This window comes from Tursiops truncatus, chromosome 16 (assembly GCF_011762595.2).
Source record: "Tursiops truncatus isolate mTurTru1 chromosome 16, mTurTru1.mat.Y, whole genome shotgun sequence".
In the NCBI taxonomy this organism is placed as follows: Eukaryota; Metazoa; Chordata; class Mammalia; order Artiodactyla; family Delphinidae; genus Tursiops; species Tursiops truncatus.
Window position 1 is genome coordinate 31,045,936 of NC_047049.1, and position 16,743 is coordinate 31,062,678.

General features: G+C 44.7%; 1 protein-coding gene across 4 annotated transcripts in view; it reads left to right on the forward strand.

Annotated features, from left to right (window-relative positions):
* Positions 1 to 1,504: 1,504 nt before the first annotated feature.
* The window catches only part of BLNK (B cell linker), a 72,992-nt gene continuing 57,753 nt past the window's right edge, over positions 1,505 to 16,743 (forward strand). For 3 of the 4 annotated variants that reach the window (XM_033842486.2, XM_033842484.2, XM_033842485.2), the window contains exon 1: positions 1,505 to 1,705. In XM_033842486.2, the coding sequence (XP_033698377.1) occupies positions 1,659 to 1,705 (47 nt within the window). In that variant the 5' untranslated portion in view covers positions 1,505 to 1,658. The remainder of the gene's footprint in view (positions 1,706 to 16,743) is intronic. The other variant, XM_073794145.1, reaches the window with a different exon arrangement.

Consider the following 16,743-nt stretch of genomic DNA (forward strand, 5'->3'; position numbering starts at 1 on the left):
TCTCCTGGTCTACTAGTTCCCTTCTGTTAAGACCTGTGAGGAGCTGAGGGGCGAAGGTCTAGAACTCTTTCAAGATAAATTGAAAGAAAATTGAGCTTCCTGTTTGGGGAAAATAAACAATTGGAAGAGCCAAGCACTTACATTTTTCTCATGAAAGATGATCTTTCTTGCTGGCCTGGCCAATTCAGGGGTTTGGCCGAGCAGAAGGGCCCCACCCTTCAATAGCCCTGTGGATTCTGCTCCTGACCATCTGGTTAAACTAGAAATTCAGAAACGGTACATGAATGTGAATAATCAAGATTTACCTGGAGAGGGGCTTCCCTGGTGGCGCAGTGGTTGAGAGTCCGCCTGCCGATGCAGGGGACGCGGGTTTGTGCCCTGGTCCGGGAAGATCCCACATGCCGCGGAGCGGCTGGGCCCGTGAGCCACGGCCGCTGAGCCTGCGCGTCCGGAGCCTGTGCTCCGCAACGAAAGAGGCCGCAACAGTGAGAGGCCCACGTACCGCAAAAAAAAAAAAAAAAAGATTTACCTGGAGAAATACAGAACCTCTGTTTGTACAAAGGAGAGGTACAGGAGGAAAGGAATCCATCTACTACATCCATCTCTGCCTCTCACCTTCCTCCCGCTCCACTTCCCCTCCTCACTGGCCCATCACTAGGTCTGGTGAGGGGATGAAGGTGAGCAGTGGATGAAGCCAGGAGGGGACAAAGGCAGTGAGGAGAGTGGCACCCTGCTTTTAAGGGGACTTCTGGATGGCCTGATGTCAGAACTGCATTGTTGGGAGGTTGTTAAATTTGTTCCTAGCTGACCTTTGAGTACATCTTGATTTTGTTTGAAAGCATCTGGCTATCAGCACAACTCCTGACACCATCAACCTCATAAAGGGACCATGCTGTACAATGGAGATCCTCTCCCCTTTTCCAGATCTCCTATCTGTCTCTATCCCTAATGACCTTGCCTAGAGAATTGTCTTCCCATTTTACACAGATCTTCAGGAAAACTGAATTCTAACGCTCAAAGTAAACTGTTACCACTGTGTCACTGTCATCTTGATATTTATTTAAAACCATTTGGGGGAGAGGAGTGAGGAGAAACTACACAAAAACACCATTTTCGTATAACAATCCTTTAAGTGGAAAAGTTTATCCATGACTTTATCCAAATGAGCAGAAAGTCCCAAAGAGACTTTCAGATGGAATTGATTATTCTGCTTTTCCTTGAGCTCAGGAAGGGGACAGCATGACACCTGCTGAAAACAAGGACTATATGTGTTCAGGACAACAGGAAGTAGTGACCAGCCAGAAGCTTGCCCTGACCTGATTATAAATCTGGTTACAGAAGAAAGCAGCTGGAAAGCAATTTGCATGTCCAATAGGTTTCACTATTAAAGTTTACACAACGTGGAGTGATCGGCCAAGCCGGCTGGCTACCCAGGTCACATGACTATGTAGAAACACGAAACTTGACTACATGCTCAAGCAAGTTTTACTTCTTCCTCGTGCAGGGGTGTCTGCCAGCAGCCTGCAGTCTCAGAAATCAGACTCAAGTGACTAGGACTCTTGAGATCAAAGGCTTACCATGCTACTCCCCAGGACAGCCAGGGACTGCTGACGTGACCACTGGACAGTGATCTGTGGTTCGTATAGTTACCAAAAATAATGGATAAGCTTAATAAAATAACTGTCCCCGCCAGTCAGAAGTTGAGGTAAGATTTTCGCCATCCAATACTTTTCCTTCTTCTTCTCCTTTATTTATTTATTTTTTTTCAGTCATCTTACTGCATCTCAGAAATACTGAAATCCTGGAATACTTTGCTAGCTGTAAGGCAGTGGGGTGTCAATTGCTATAGGGAAAGGGACTTGCATTTTTAAAGAAATGTGTAGGAACAAGTGAGCTTACTCTAGCTGGCTTTGCCAGTGATGGATTGAAGTGTAAAGCTTTGAAGAGAAAAGAAAAAAGAAAAGCCAAGGGCTTAGACTCTACCAATGGTCAGCTTGGAGAGTCTGAACACAGCAAGCTTTTCTAAAAAGAGTTTGGTCTAATCTGAGTACTCAAATATTTCATTGTGGATTACTATTTAATGTTAAAGATTGTTGTAATAATTTGTATCCGTTGTAGTTTTACTATCTCATTTATTTTGTGGCTGTATGTCACAAGTGTTTTGGGGAAATTAGATCTGTTTTTCCAGTGTCTTCATGTCAGTGTAACAATTATCTATAAAAAGCCACTTAGGGGCTTCCCTGGTGGCGCAGTGGTTGGGGGTCTGCCTGCCGATGCAGGGGACGCGGGTTCGTGCCCCGGTCCGGGAGGATCCCACATGCCGTGGAGCGGCTGGGCCTGTGAGCCATGGTTGCTGGCGTCCGGAGCCTGTGCTCCACAATGGGAGGGGCCGCAGCAGTGAGAGGCCCACGTACCGCAAAAAAAAAAAAAAAAAAAAGCCACTTAGAAAGAATAAATAAACCAGAAGTGTCCCAAGGGAAAAGAATCAAGAAACTCTTCTGACTTATAGAAGAAAAGACTTCCCAAATTTTTATTTTGAAGATTTTCTTTTTGTCTCATTGTGACAACATCATGGCTTTTTGAGACTGGAACTTTTAAGTGTTCAATGAGTGTTTTATATTTCAGCTACCACTTGAACTTCAGTTTTTCACAGGGTGATGTGACACGTGTAGCAAGGAAGTTATCAGAAATGATAAGGAGCTAGAGAATCAGAGCTTTTGAGACAGAATTTAAGAGAAATTAGTCTGAGAATGGCAGAGGGACAGCCCTTCACAGTTAGAATATGGGTCATATAGCTGGTAGGCACTTGGTAAATGATAGTTTGAAACGAACTGCTGGTCTGGAATCAAGAGGCAGCATGGCCGCGGTCAGCCCTTTCAAGGGTGTGCTGGTAAGGAGACAAAAAGCTTCCTCAGTCTTGCCCTTGGTCTCACGTTGCTACACCGTCATGGGAGGTGGGTAGGTAAAACAGTGCAAGTAGTAAGTGACTCAGTGAGTATAAGAAGTGAATTGGAGTAGCTGGAGAGGTTTTAACAGAGAAGACGCTTCAAGTGCTAAGCTTTGTCAAAGTAAATGAACAAACAAAATCAAATAAAAACGAACATGTAGATGTTGAGAACGGAGTCGTGGTTACCAGAAGTGAAGAGACAGGGGGCGGAGGGTGAAATGGGTAAAGGAGGTCAAGTGTATGGTGATGGATGAAAACTAGATTTTTGGTGGTGAGCACACTATGGTACATACAGAGGTAGAAATATAATGTTGTAAAAGTGAAATGTACATAATGTTATAAACCAATGTTACCTCAATAAAAATAAATAAATAAATAAAGAGCTAGGCTTTGAGAGGCAGGTAAGATAAAAGAAGTTGGAGAATTGGAGGGAAAGCCTGATGTGCTGGGAGGGAGGAAAGACGGAAGCTGACGCTGGGAGCTGGACTTGACTAGGTCCATTTGTAGGATGATGAGGAGAGTCTTCTGCCCAACAGAGGCTGTAGAATAGGCCTGTGGGACCAGAAAGTCCTCAAAAGGTTAGATGCGTAGGGTGGGGCCAGATCACAAAGGGCAGAGAGGGCTCTAACCACGGAGGGCTGGAGAACGGTTTATACAGTGACAGATGTCATGCCAGCGGGCTTAAGGGAGGTTGGCAGGATGGACTGGAGGGGGCAGAACCTGGAGGCAGGGATGCTCAGTTAGAGGGGCGGTTAAGTAACCCAAGCCTCTAGTGCTGCAGGCCTGGACTTGGGGCAGAGCAGTGAAAAGGGAGAGCGAAGGAAAGACATGCCAAAGAAACTAACAAGGCATGGGTATTAAGATTTCTCCCAAATGAGCAAGAGGGTTTAGAAGGTCCTTTTCAGAGATATTCCATAACCTAGGCCTATACTAAGTCTTAGAACCTCTTTCAGGATATCCAGATGGGGATTTAAATAAAGAGAGGCAACAGAACCTAAATCACTTTATGATCCTTCCCTCGGGGACAAAGTTCAGCTTTGTCACAGAGCAGTCGATAGACAACATACAACACTAGATTAGAGGGTAGAAAACCAAAACCGTATTGTGGATAATCATATACTACATTCATCTGCTCAGGCAAAAGTAACTTTTTTTTTCTACTTGGTTACTGAGTTGTTTTTACAGAATTGGCCTGTTTTAATAAAATGTGCACTGTCGATGTGAAACGTTTCAAAGAAATGAAATTGTAAACACAATGAACTTGAAGCACCATTTTAAATCTTTTCTGTAATTAGATGGGATGGCGAGGAATAGGTCAATGAATACTTGATCCCTGTGGTTTGTATCCTCTGTCCTGACAGGTTATCACCAATTCAGAATGTTGCCAGCTGTGTAATTATTTGGCATCAGATGACAGTATAAGTGAAGAGCTGTGTTCATACTCCTAGGTTTATCAAAGTTTATATGATAATTTGCTTAAATTCTTAGCCAGAAAAAACAGAGAGATAGTGAGTGTCCATCAAGGGGGAGTAAAAGGGATGACCCTGATCTAGGGGGTGTATTCCCAGGGCTGGAAAGAGACTAGAGGCAGAAGGAGTGACCAGGAGGGAGGGAAAGTAGAGTCAGCTAAGAAAAAGAGAGCAGGCATGATTGGGAAAAAAAAAAAAAAAGATTCTCAACATGAAGGAGAAAGAGAAGGTTCCAGATGGACCTTCCCAGATGGACAGCTGGGGATGAGTAGTCAGCCTGAGAGTTTCTACTGCAGAGGAATTGAGAAAGGCGAAGTGGTTAAGTTGTATGTGACCACAGAAATGTGTGAGCACAGATTCTTGCTTTTTTTCTCCCTTTGGGGCACTACATGAAGTTGGTTTCTCTGTTAATGGGAATTCAAAAACTCTCAGGATCTTTTAGTTGATTCTTAGCCATGATTTTCCCTGGATTTTATAAGGTAATGATATCATCAGAAACTCAGCTCAGACCTGGGGTCTCAATCCTTCCACAGTAAGTATTCCTATTCATAAAAATATTACACTCCTAGGTAAACGTTTCAACATTTACAGTCCTGAATCACAATGACTATATTCCTTTCAAGTTAGTGAAACTAGTTTGTAAGGGAAATTTTACGTTTTTATATTTTTAATAACCTCCCAGATGACTCATCGTCTGTGCGTGTGTATTTTTCTTTGTAGCTCCCATAAACACATACTCACTTATTTTTACAAATGGAAAAAGTCTTTGACACAGGTGTGGTCAAGCCAAGTCTCCCTAATCCTTATATTATTGGTTGAAGAGTATGGTATTTTTCAGTCAAACTAACATATGTGTGAGTTTAGGAAAGTTTACTTAAATTCCCTGGTCCCGGCTACTTCAGCTGAAAAGATAGAGATAATAACAGCACCGATCCCACAGGGCTGTTGTAAGGATTAGAGTGATCCTGGTACATAGTAATTACTGGATTGAAAAATGGTGGTTATTTAATATCTTACTGTTATTCTTATTAATTCTATAGGTGTGCAATTGATTTTCTGAACAGAAACATAGTACTTTACGTTGATCCTTGATAAATTTCATGTCAGTTTCAGTTCTTCTTTTTAGCTATTTTGTCTATTTTACCTGTTGCTTCTGACATCTGTGGCATTTAGCTTTGCATGGGCTGTGACGTGACAAACGTCCCTTCTCTGCCCTAATCTAAGTGGCTAATAAACTGTTGAGCATGACAGAGCCCTGCCATGGGTGTCTGGGTCTCACGGCTAGGGCTCTCATTTGGAGATCCTATTTGACAGATCCTGGGACATGATTTTTCTTCTCAGGTCTTGGAATCCTCAATTGGCATTTCCAGTTACTTGACTTTTCAAGTTCAATTCTTCAGAAACAGAGTTATCTTCTTTTCACCTTTCTGCCACTAGATCTCTCTCTGGTCCTCCCTGTTTCTGTCAATGGTGTCATCATCAACTCTAAGCCTGATGCATCCTTTCCTCTGTACCTCCACTCACCTAACACAACCTCTAGTCTTTCTTTCATGATGCTTCCATATATGCCCTTTTCTTTCCTTTTCTACCACACCATCCTGGTTAGGTCCTCATCACCCTGTGTCTCCCAGCTACAAAATGAGGAGTTTGGATCTGACAATTCTCAAAGTCCCTCTCAGCTCTGATGCTGTGTGATCCTTTAGCCATGAAGACCATGCTTGAAATGTTACATCCTCTAAGGCTACCATTTCATCCCATGACCCTCAGGAAATATTTCCTGATGGAATTATCAACTTGTTTGAGATAGTTTTCAAAATATTTTCAAACTCTTTTCTTACAAAGATTTTGAAAACTGCCCAACTCAGAACACTGGGAACAGAGGATTAATCTAGACAGCATCCAGATGCATCATCTAGAAGGTAGCTATGATGTATTTAGAAGGACAAAGCAATTGGTACCCAAAAGGTCAGGATTCCGATTGCCAATTACGAGCTATGGGTCCTGATGAAATCACTCAACTTCTCTAAGCCTCAGTTTCCTCAACTGTCAAATAAAACTAGAGATGCCTTCCTCACAGGCTTGTTGTGAAGACATGGGCTAAAGTGCCCAGAATATTTGTCACATGGTCAGTATAACAAGTAAATAAAAAGTAAATACAACAATCAGTACTTTAACCCACCCTTCATGAGTGACCATCTGTTCTCTCTCTTCCTACTCACGGTAGAAGATCCAACCCCCTTTAACTGGAGGGCAAGCAGAGCAGGAAGCTGCCCAGGGGCTCACAGTGGGTGGATAGAGCACATCCTGAATACAAGTGTATCTCGGGCATCTCTCTTCTCATTCTTTTATAAGTTTAGATCAGAGGCCAGTGCTGAGGTGGGAGGGCAAGAGGAGGCACAGCATCTAATGGTAGAGATAAGATAGACTTCCCAGGAAGTATGGTTTCCTATTCTCCTCACACTGCCTACCTGCCTTATGTCAGCTGAGAACCTGCACAACTAGGCTATATTGTGTTGTACCAATGGATGCAATTCTCAGACAAGGTCTCTGTCTTCTCATGGGCAAGCTACATGGGAGCCACTTTAGACATTTGCTTAGTGTTTGTGGATTTCAGGATCATCACCTAGGAAAACTCAAGGCACTCTTTCTCATCCACTCTGGGCATGGGTCTGCCAGGAAATTGCTAAACCAGAGTCCACATATTCAAGCACCCTCTCTTCTGGATCCAATAATCACCTGAACAATATGTGCTGTGGCTGAACAATTCCTCCCTCTTCGTGCAACCTGTCCCCAAAGTGGCTATGATGCAATTAATTCGGTTTCCAAGAACTGAACCACAATTACACTCTAGCCCTGCCTCTTACATCACTGGACGGGAGGAGATTGGGCTGGTACCAGATGCCTTAGGCACACATTTACAATCTCTCGGTTTCCCCCCACAGATGATTAACCTCATCTGTTCTGTGGAGAATTTACTTATCTGGTGCCTTTTCAAAGAGGATCTTACTATTGCCCTCATGCAATGACATGAAGGAATCTAGGCTTGTTAAAGAAAACATGAATAAGAAAAAAAAGAAATTAAATAATAGCTTGTTATAGAGATATTGAAACACTGGATGGCTTTCTTTGGCTTTTTAATAAACCCCATAGAAGTTATCTCCTTCTGCCCTCCCCCAAGACATAGCTGCATCATTTAGATCAGTGGTTCTCCACCAGGGACAATTTTGCCCTCCAGGGGACATTTGACTATCCCACTTGGGGAGGGGGTGCTGCTCGCACCTCGTAGGTAGATGCCGGGGTGCTGCTAAACACCCTGAACTGTGCAGAGCAATCCTTACAGCAAAGTATTATCTGGCCCAGAATGTCAATAGTGCTGCATCTGGGAAACTCTGATCGAGACCAAGTGGAATGAATTCTGTGTAGAGCAGGAAGCACAGATTCACTTGCATGTGCTTATAGTGACAGTATGTATTCATAATACATAGCTTTGCAATTGATGTGGCCTCTGCTTGCTGGACTGATTTTCCTCTGTCTGGGATGATTTGGGTCAGGGGTTGCCAAGGGGAAAGTTCAGAAGGGCTTGAGCCTATATTTCAATGAGTTGTTTTTGAAAAAAAGAATTTTTAGTGTCAAACAAAACTAGATTCCAGGAACTCCACGCACCACTGAAGCATAAGTTGTTCTCTCCTGGATAGAGAAGTGAGAGCAGGAAAAGATTTCCAGACATCATGTCGCCTTAGAATAGTATGTTTCTACCTCTCTAAGTAGACTGGGCAACTTGAGTGGACACCACTAGAGTTAGGATAAAAAGTCAGTCAGACTCCGATTCTGTAGGTTAGTGGTCACAGGGGCTGCCGCTGGCTCCCCATCAGACACATTGTGTCTCTTACTTTGTGATTTGGATCCATCAGGTCCCCTTAAATCTCACTGACCTGGAACCATTCTGCTTCTTTAAGGTGACCCTGCACCTCTCTATTTGCTCCCTTAGGTGTTGATGTCTAAGCTCTCAGAAACAGCTTTAATTTTCTCATTCCACGTACCTGCTCAGCTTCCTAAGCCTCCAGGGACCAAGCACACAATTAGAGGTTAAGAGGATGGCACACCTGTGGCTCCAGAAATGGGCCCCCCCTGCAGATTGGGTGGAATTCCAGCCCCATCCAAGTCCTGCCTCCAGATCCAGGGAGCCGTGAACCCTGAAGCGTGCTCCAGCTAACTGTCCGCTAGGTCCCACTGACCTCAAGGCTCCCCAGCACGCTGTAGCGAAGCAGCTTTTGTGCCGGGCTCTGATGTTGGAGCACAGGTCCCCTGGTCTGCGGTGGAAACCCTCCCTCAGAGAAGCACACCTCCTGCTGTGGGCTGAGCCTCTTGCTGGCTCATGTGCTCCCATTCCCAGTTCTGCGTCCCTCAGTGGGCAAGCTTGTCTTCCTTCCCACGCCTGTACCTCGCTCCACAGCTGAGGACTATCTGCTCCCAACAACTCCTCCCTCCCGCTCCTCGTTGTTTGACCCGCCTTCTCCTACCTGTCCTGTCTCACCTCCCTTCCGAAAGGTCATCCATCAGCAGCTATATCTGCAGGCTGATTTTCCACTCAGGTGTTTTCACAACCCTTTTACAGCATCATGGTCTAGGCCCCCAAACAGGCCGTAGTCCCTCAGTCCAGCATGGCTTGTTTCAATGCTCATTTCCACAGCAAGGCATGGAAGCCAGCTTAAGGGATGTATTGCATGTCCTTGATGGGTGGTGCTTCCCTGTTGGCCACTTTCCCGAAAAAGGAGCTCGTTATCCCGGGGGCGTCTCTGCCTCCCAGCAGGCTAGCTGGGGGCCCCAGATCTCCTCCAGGTTTCAACACTCCCCACAGTGTAGGGAATACACAGCAGAGGCCACCAAGTTTCCTGGGCCTGTGCTGTGCAGTCTCACAGGGCCCCATGCTTGGTTTAATGTCTGCTGTTGCAGTCTTAAGATTCTCAATAATTTTCAACTAGTAGCCCTGCATTTTCATTTTACACTGAGCCCCAGAAATTAGGTAGCCAGTGCTGGCCACAAGTTCCGTGAGCCCCCTCGGCTGAGCCAGCTCTCCCTGCAGTGTGTCAGGACGCAAACATCAGTGGAGAAGCCTCCTCCTTTCCTCTCCCCAGCCCCCAAATCAGAAAGGTTTACAGGGCAAGTGAGAGGGAGCGGCCATCTCTCTAGTCCCTCAGGTAAGAGGCCCAGAGAGGTGAAGTCACTTATCCAAGCTCACACCAGAAAGGCCTAGTCTAGAACTACACCTCCATGTTTGCCTAGGAGGAGGGAGGAACAGCAGGCCACGCCTTCCTTTTTTTTTTCCCTGTGTTATTTACTGGCCAGTAAAACGTTCTAGCTTAGTCTGTGTTCTGTATTTTTCCGAGACTTTTTTTTTTTGTTTAACTAAAAAGCAGCTAATTTACTAGTCAGAAACCCCAGTGAGGCCCTACAGAATATTACTGTCAGTATTTCATGCTATTATATGTTTCCAGGTCCAAACTTGAATTTCACACTGACTCAGTCATGTTTGGTACCCTACTGAGACTATATATTTTTCAAGGAATGCTCCCACAATTGTTCATGGAATCTGAGAGTGAGTTATAATTAAAAAGAGCAGAGTTGATCTTATGTGTAGACTAAGCATACAGGACCATGTTGTATAATTTAAGAAGGGCCCCAGAAAGGTGTTTTTTGCTGAACTTTGGAATCAGGCAGACCTAGGTTTGAATGCTTGCTCTGTACTCCCTTGTTCTTGGTCTTTGAGAAGGTTACTTAATCCTTTTTAGCCTCAGCTTTTCACCTGGAAAATGGGAATAATAATATATAATATAATAAGGGTGTTGTAACAGTAAACATATTAAATAGAGAGTAAAAGTTCAGTCAATGTCCCCTCTGCACAAGTCCCTCCTGGCCTGGGCTCTCCTGTTGCCCCAGTTGTGTCATTAGAGAGACATCCTCCTGGGATAAGGCGTGTCTCAGAGTCCTGGTCCAAACTTAAACATCACTATGTGTAATAGGTTAAGGCATTAAGCCTTAGCCGTCACTAACATCCAAGTGGGAGTCTAACAGCTCAGACCGTGGGGACAGAGAGCTGTGCTCTTCTGTCTCCAGCACAGAGGTGGCTCAGTCCATGGTTGTTAGTTGAAAGAAGGGGACATTGTTCAGGAAAGTGGTGATAAGAAGGAGGGGAAGGTCAGAGGAGGGAGACCACACCTAAGTAAAGGGAGTTCCCAGCGGGGAGGCTGTGGCTGAGGTTGCTTGGACCAGAGGATTAGAGAGTTGAGCTCAAAGGTAGAAAGAAATGCCTCCCCCATTGACTATGTTGTTGCTGTTTACTTTACAACTTCACTTGGTTCAAAGTGCAAAAACTGCAGGGTGAAGAGTACCTTTTAAGCATGTTTGACATATTAATGACCATACCTAAGCCTGGACAGGAAGGAAACAGTCATTTTAGTGCAAATAACTACAGTAGAAGCAAATACAAACATGAGAAATATACTTTCAAAAAGGAGCATGGCAAATGTAATACCACATCACTGGAAAACTGGGCCCTCTACATACATGTAACTATTTTGCCTTTTGAATTGTCTTTACAGCCTGTTCAGGGTCAAAATCTGCTTTTTACAACTGAAAACCTTTTGATTTCATGTCATCACCACATTTACAGATTATTTCAGTTGCCCAACCAATCCCAGATGACTGGTCAGATTCACCTGATGAATGCTGAAAACAACTCCTAACATGACTAAAACAAAAGTTATTCATGTGCCTCAAAAGTAAATTGGAAAAAAAATCAGCTTTAAAATTGTTAATGACTACTTGGGGTGAGGAACTGCTCTGCAACTACTTAGTGGTGGTGATTGCACAGCACTGTGAATTTACTAAATGCCACTGAATTGAACACTTTGAAATGGTGGAATGATGAATTTTTGATAATGAAATTATTTTCCATATTTACCATAAAATATTATGAGGATCCATGATCTTTTTTTTTTTTTTGCACTATGCGGGCCTCTCACTGTTGTGGCCTCTCCCGTTGTGGAGCACAGGCTCCGGACGCGCAGGCCCAGCTGCTCCGCGGCATGTGGGATCTTCCCGGACCGGGGCACGAACCCGTATCCCCTGCATCGGCAGGCGGACTCTCAACCACTGCGCCACCAGGGAAGCCCCATGATCATATTTTTGTTTGACCAATTAGATACTGTATCAAAGCTGTTTTTTTAAAAAAAAAATGTATTAACTGGGGAATTCCCTGGCAGTCCAGTGTTTAGGACTCAGGGCTTTCTCTATCGTGCGCCCGGGTTAGATTCCTGGTTGGAGAACTAAGATCTCGCGAGCCGCGCGGTGCGCCCAAAAAAATAAAAAATGTATTATCGATAAATGTTTCTAGATGGTAAACATTTAAGAATGTCAATGCTTCCTTCCACTTCAATCCCTACACGTGATATTCCCCAATATCTTTTTTCACTAAGATCCCAAAGAAATGAGCTTCAGTCAAATTTTTTCAATGTATCGGCAATACCATTCTGCAAAATCTCTCTTTACTCCCTGAAAATATCTTTGCTTTTAGCTATAGAAATGAATGCCCAGACAAGTGGGTGTACCATGTAGACACAGCCAAGGCTCATGTTTTTTCTACATTAAGGCTAATTTTTTAAAGAACACGCTCAAATTCTTAAAACATATTCCTTTTCTAGAATTACATAGGATTATATTTTCAGAATTTTATGAAAATGATTAGAGTTACTTATTTATCCTTGAGTCTTACAAATTTGAGAATCATCAGTTTCACACAATAATTTTCATGCTGTTAGAGGAAAAACTGTAAACATCACAAAATTCCTGCTACCAGCAACTAGTTAGAACAAGAAGCAAATCCGAGCCCAGGGACTTCCCTGGTGGCGCAGTGGATAAGAATCCACCTGCCAATGCAGGGTACATGGGTTCGAGCCCTGGTCCGGGAAGATCCCACATGTCGTGGAGCAACTAAGCCCGTGCGCCACAACTACTGAGCCTGCGCTCTAGAGCCCATAAACGACAACTACTGAGCCTGCGCACCACAACTACTGAAGCCCGCGCACCTAGAGTCTGTGCTCCGCAACAAAAGAAGCCACTGCAATGAGAGACCACACACCGCAGCGAAGAGTAGGCCCCGCTCTCAGCAACTAGAGAAAGCCCGTGCGCAGCAACGAAGACCCAAAGCAGCCAAAAATAAATAAATTTATATTTAAAAAAATAGGCTTAAAAAAAAAAATCAGAGCCCAGTACAGGATTAAGTAACAGGACCTCTGGGGGTTCTTCCAAACCCATGAGCCTCCCTTAATGTTTTTGCTTTTCACAACCTGCTTTCACATGTTTTAGGAAGAAGCTTCCCTCTATCCCAGCCCCTCCCTGCTGTGTGGGTGAGTGAGAGCAAGCACCAGCAAGAGGAAGGAAAGTGCTGCATCCCTACAGACCCCTAAAATCTGGGAGGGGGGGAGCCTGACAATTTCTGCTGTCACATCAAGGGGCAAATCTTCTAAGAACTTTTTACAGCTAGTATAACCTAGTTTCCTGTCATCTCATCAGTGTCAGAGCGGTGTGGCCCAAGCCTCACTGCCTCTGATAGGGTAGAGTGTGCCAGGAGTTTTTTGGAAAGGAATCAGGGTATTAGTAGGATCATCCTTGGTCCTGGTTATGCCAAGTCAGCCCAATTTCGGTCTGCTTATAACCGAGATCAGCAATCTAGATATGCCAGAGACTACCACAAAATATTTGCAGATCTCAGTGGGAAAAAAAGAAGGAAATGGTGGAGCGTCTGCAGAAACTTGAAAATTACTTTCTCTGGTTAATAGGTGGTTAGTAAGACAACGCAGGCTGCGAGATGCTCACGTGCAAGGTGCACACATGCCCCTACTCCAGGACTCTTAGGTGGCCTTTCTGACTAGGGTGATAAGAAGGGCACACAGGGATAGCTACCCAGGTCTCCTTGCAGCTGAGCTCAGCCACTCTGCTTGTAAGCCTGTTCCGGACCCAGAGAGCCCCTGCCACATTCCTTCCTGCCGCCTGCGTGCCCTGCCCTCTCTTTCCGCCTTTTCCTGCCATCTGTCTCTTCCTCTTTTTTCTCTGCCCCTCCCTAAAGACTGAAACAGGCCCCTAAGAGACCATGCAACCATCTAGCAACAAGTCTGACCTTGGGGACTAGTGGCAGGGCAGTGGGGGCACATGTGTTCCCGGTAAAACCCACTTGGCTGGGAGAGGGATTGGATGCCTTCTCCAGGGACGGAGAGGAAGGTGCCCAAAGAGGCCCGTGGTGAAGCTGGTCATCCACCCTGGTGAGGGGCCCAAGCTGAGACAAGTCAGCACATGTCATCCAGGGGTGATGAGAGCACGGGTTCTGGAGTCAGACAGCCCGATTTGGAATCCCAGCTCTGTTGTTTATTACATGTAGGACCTGGGGCAAATTACTTCTCTGGGCAAATATTTTCTCACTATAAAAATTAGGATAATCACAACAATGTGAATATACAATGCGTATGTGAATACACTGCTGACTGTACACTTAAAATTGGTTACGATCGTAAATTTAAGGTTGTGTGGTTAGTTTTTATCACACTTTTTAAAATGGGGATAATAATAAGACCTACCTCACACGGTTGTGAGGGTTAAATGAGATAAGCACGCGAAGTACCTGGCACATAACACATGCTCAGTGAGTGCTGGCGTTCACTGTTGTCGCCATTGATTATCCAACTGACCACTAGCCTGGCTCACTGGGCTTGGACTGTAACCATGGCTCTGGGCTGTGGTATGAGAAGTTGGAAGGCACATCCCTGCCATGGAAAAGCTGCTCCTCTAGAAGGAGACTGAGACCATGTGTGGAAAGGGAAGGAGCAGGGTGTGAGGGAAAGAGCTGGGGGAATCCTCAATAATTGATCTTGGTGCAATGGGAAAATGTCTCTGGAATTTAGTGTCCTCCCTTCCAGTAGGAGGCTGACCCAGGATATTCCTAAAGTCTCTCTCACCACCAAACTTCTGTGACTACCTTGATAACAGGCAAAACTAGGAGTTGGGATTTCAGAGCTGCGTGGTCTGAGACCAGCCCGGTGACCTCCTGGGCCTTGTACCTGCATCTGTGAATGGGGCTGGGGGAGCTACCTCCCTCTTGGGAGGCTTCTCAGGTTATCACAGGATGGAAAGGACTTGCCAAAACTTCTGTCCCAGCTTCACCGTGGACTCGCTCTCCAGAAGGAAGCAGCTTTGGTTGCTGAATTTGCAAATCTAAATATAACACCAATAATACCACAGAAAGGCTGGCCTGGAGGAAATGGGGCATGAGGAAGCCAGGCCAGGGCTAGAAGAGGCTGTGGAAAGGACGGAGGAGGGAAGCTGGTGATAGGACAAGGTCTGCTGCATGCAAAAAACAGAATACTCACTAAAAAGTGGCATTCTGTTTCAAAATGACGGTCGGTAGCCAGACTTCAGTTTTGAGATGGAAGTTATCCAAAAGGAAGATATTTTGTGTGAATCAGAGAATTCCTACCCCCCACCCATCTGCCTCTCTCTGTCCTCTGGTCTGATATAAGTCATAGGCTTCTGTCATGTGATATGGTGGCAGAAGGGACCTTCCTCCTGCATTACCAGACACAGGGTTTGTGTTCAGGGTAGCTCTGGATCCACACATGCCCTACGCAGTCTGCACTCACTGAATATTTGTGGAGTAAATAAGTCAAATACATGTCTTACATAAAACAAATAATAATATTAAACTTTAAGGGGGAGGCCCCCCAAGTCAGTAAATCAAGAAATAATATTTTCATGCAATATTTTAAAAATCAAAATTAATGCAAAAAATTCCATGATGAACAAAATATTGGCATTTTAAATGAAGACAGGACCAGGGCTACTGACACGGCGCTGTGTTCCAGCACAGTCCTCTGTGAGAACTGTTGGCCTTGCGGCCATCAATTCTCTCTTCTGCCCAGCTGAGGCCCTGAAGGCCACTCCTAGTGTTACCCCACTATTTTGGGGATCCCACTGCTGTGGGCTTGGGCCAGGGCCCAGCAGAGTTGCCTTCCTACTGGTCTCTGAGTCACCAGTGTCACCATGCCTAGGCCCTCCTCCATTCTTCCACCCTAATCATGACACTCCTCTGAGTAAAGGTTTCCAAAGGCTTCCTGTTGCCCATAAACCCCATCTCCTTGGCCTGACTAACAAGGTCCTTGACTCCCTGTATCCCCCCAACCCAGCCTCAGCTTTGACGGCACCTTCCCCCCATACCCCCAATTCCTGGCACTCTCAGCTTCTCACTAGACCCCAAACATCTCAGACAATTTCCTCTGAACCTTTGTAGTTGCCGTTCCCACTACTTAGCTGCTGTTCCTCACTCTTCTGCCTGGTGAATTTTTATTTTCCCATCAAGACCCAGCTCTCAGGTCACTTCATCTTAAAACCTCAAAGGAGTCACTCCCTTTTTAGGATTCTTACAGCTCTCTGATCTTCCCTGTTCCCAGCAAAGAATTATGAGTAGTTTTCACTTGTTATCTATCTGTATCACATGAATTTTAAAAAATTAGCTGTATTACTTTCATAAACTGAGCAAAAAAACTATTCTCAGTTTAGGACAAAAAAACAGTTTAAGATATAAAATACAAAAGATGTCATGTGAACCAAATCATAATTCAAAAATTGCTATAGCACTGGAGATTAAATGACTAAGTACTACGTGAGTGCTATGAATTCAGGATATATAGAAATATAATTTAGAGCTGCGAAAGACTTGAATGTCCGTGTAATCCAGCCTTCTCATTTTACAGGAGAAAATGAAGCATTAAGTGTGACAAGAATTGCTCAGATTTGCACAGCCAGGAAGCTTCAGAGATTAGAGTAGAATCTGCATCTCTAGACTCTCAATCCAGTGCTCTTTCCTTAAGTGGCCTCCCTTCCTGTGCCTTTCCTGTGTACAGATCAAGAAATGATCTGTAAGGGGAAAGGGATGACTTGAGCTGGGCCGTGGGCTGGTGGGATGGAATGGGAACAATTGTGTGTTCATAACAGTGGGTTAATTATGTCTAAAATGTTTGGTGTCCAAATTTTGAAGGCCTTTGAATGCCAAGCTAATGAGTTTTTACCTTATCCTGCAAGCAACAGGGAGACATCGAAGACTATTCATGAGTGGAATGACATGATAAAAGCAATTTAAGAAAATGAACATGGGGAAGGGGAGAGACTGAAGGTAGGGAGACAAGATGGGGGACCACAGAGGAATGAATAAAGAAGATGTGGTACATATATACAATGGAATATTACTCAGCCATAAAAAGAATGAAATAGGGCTTCCCTGGT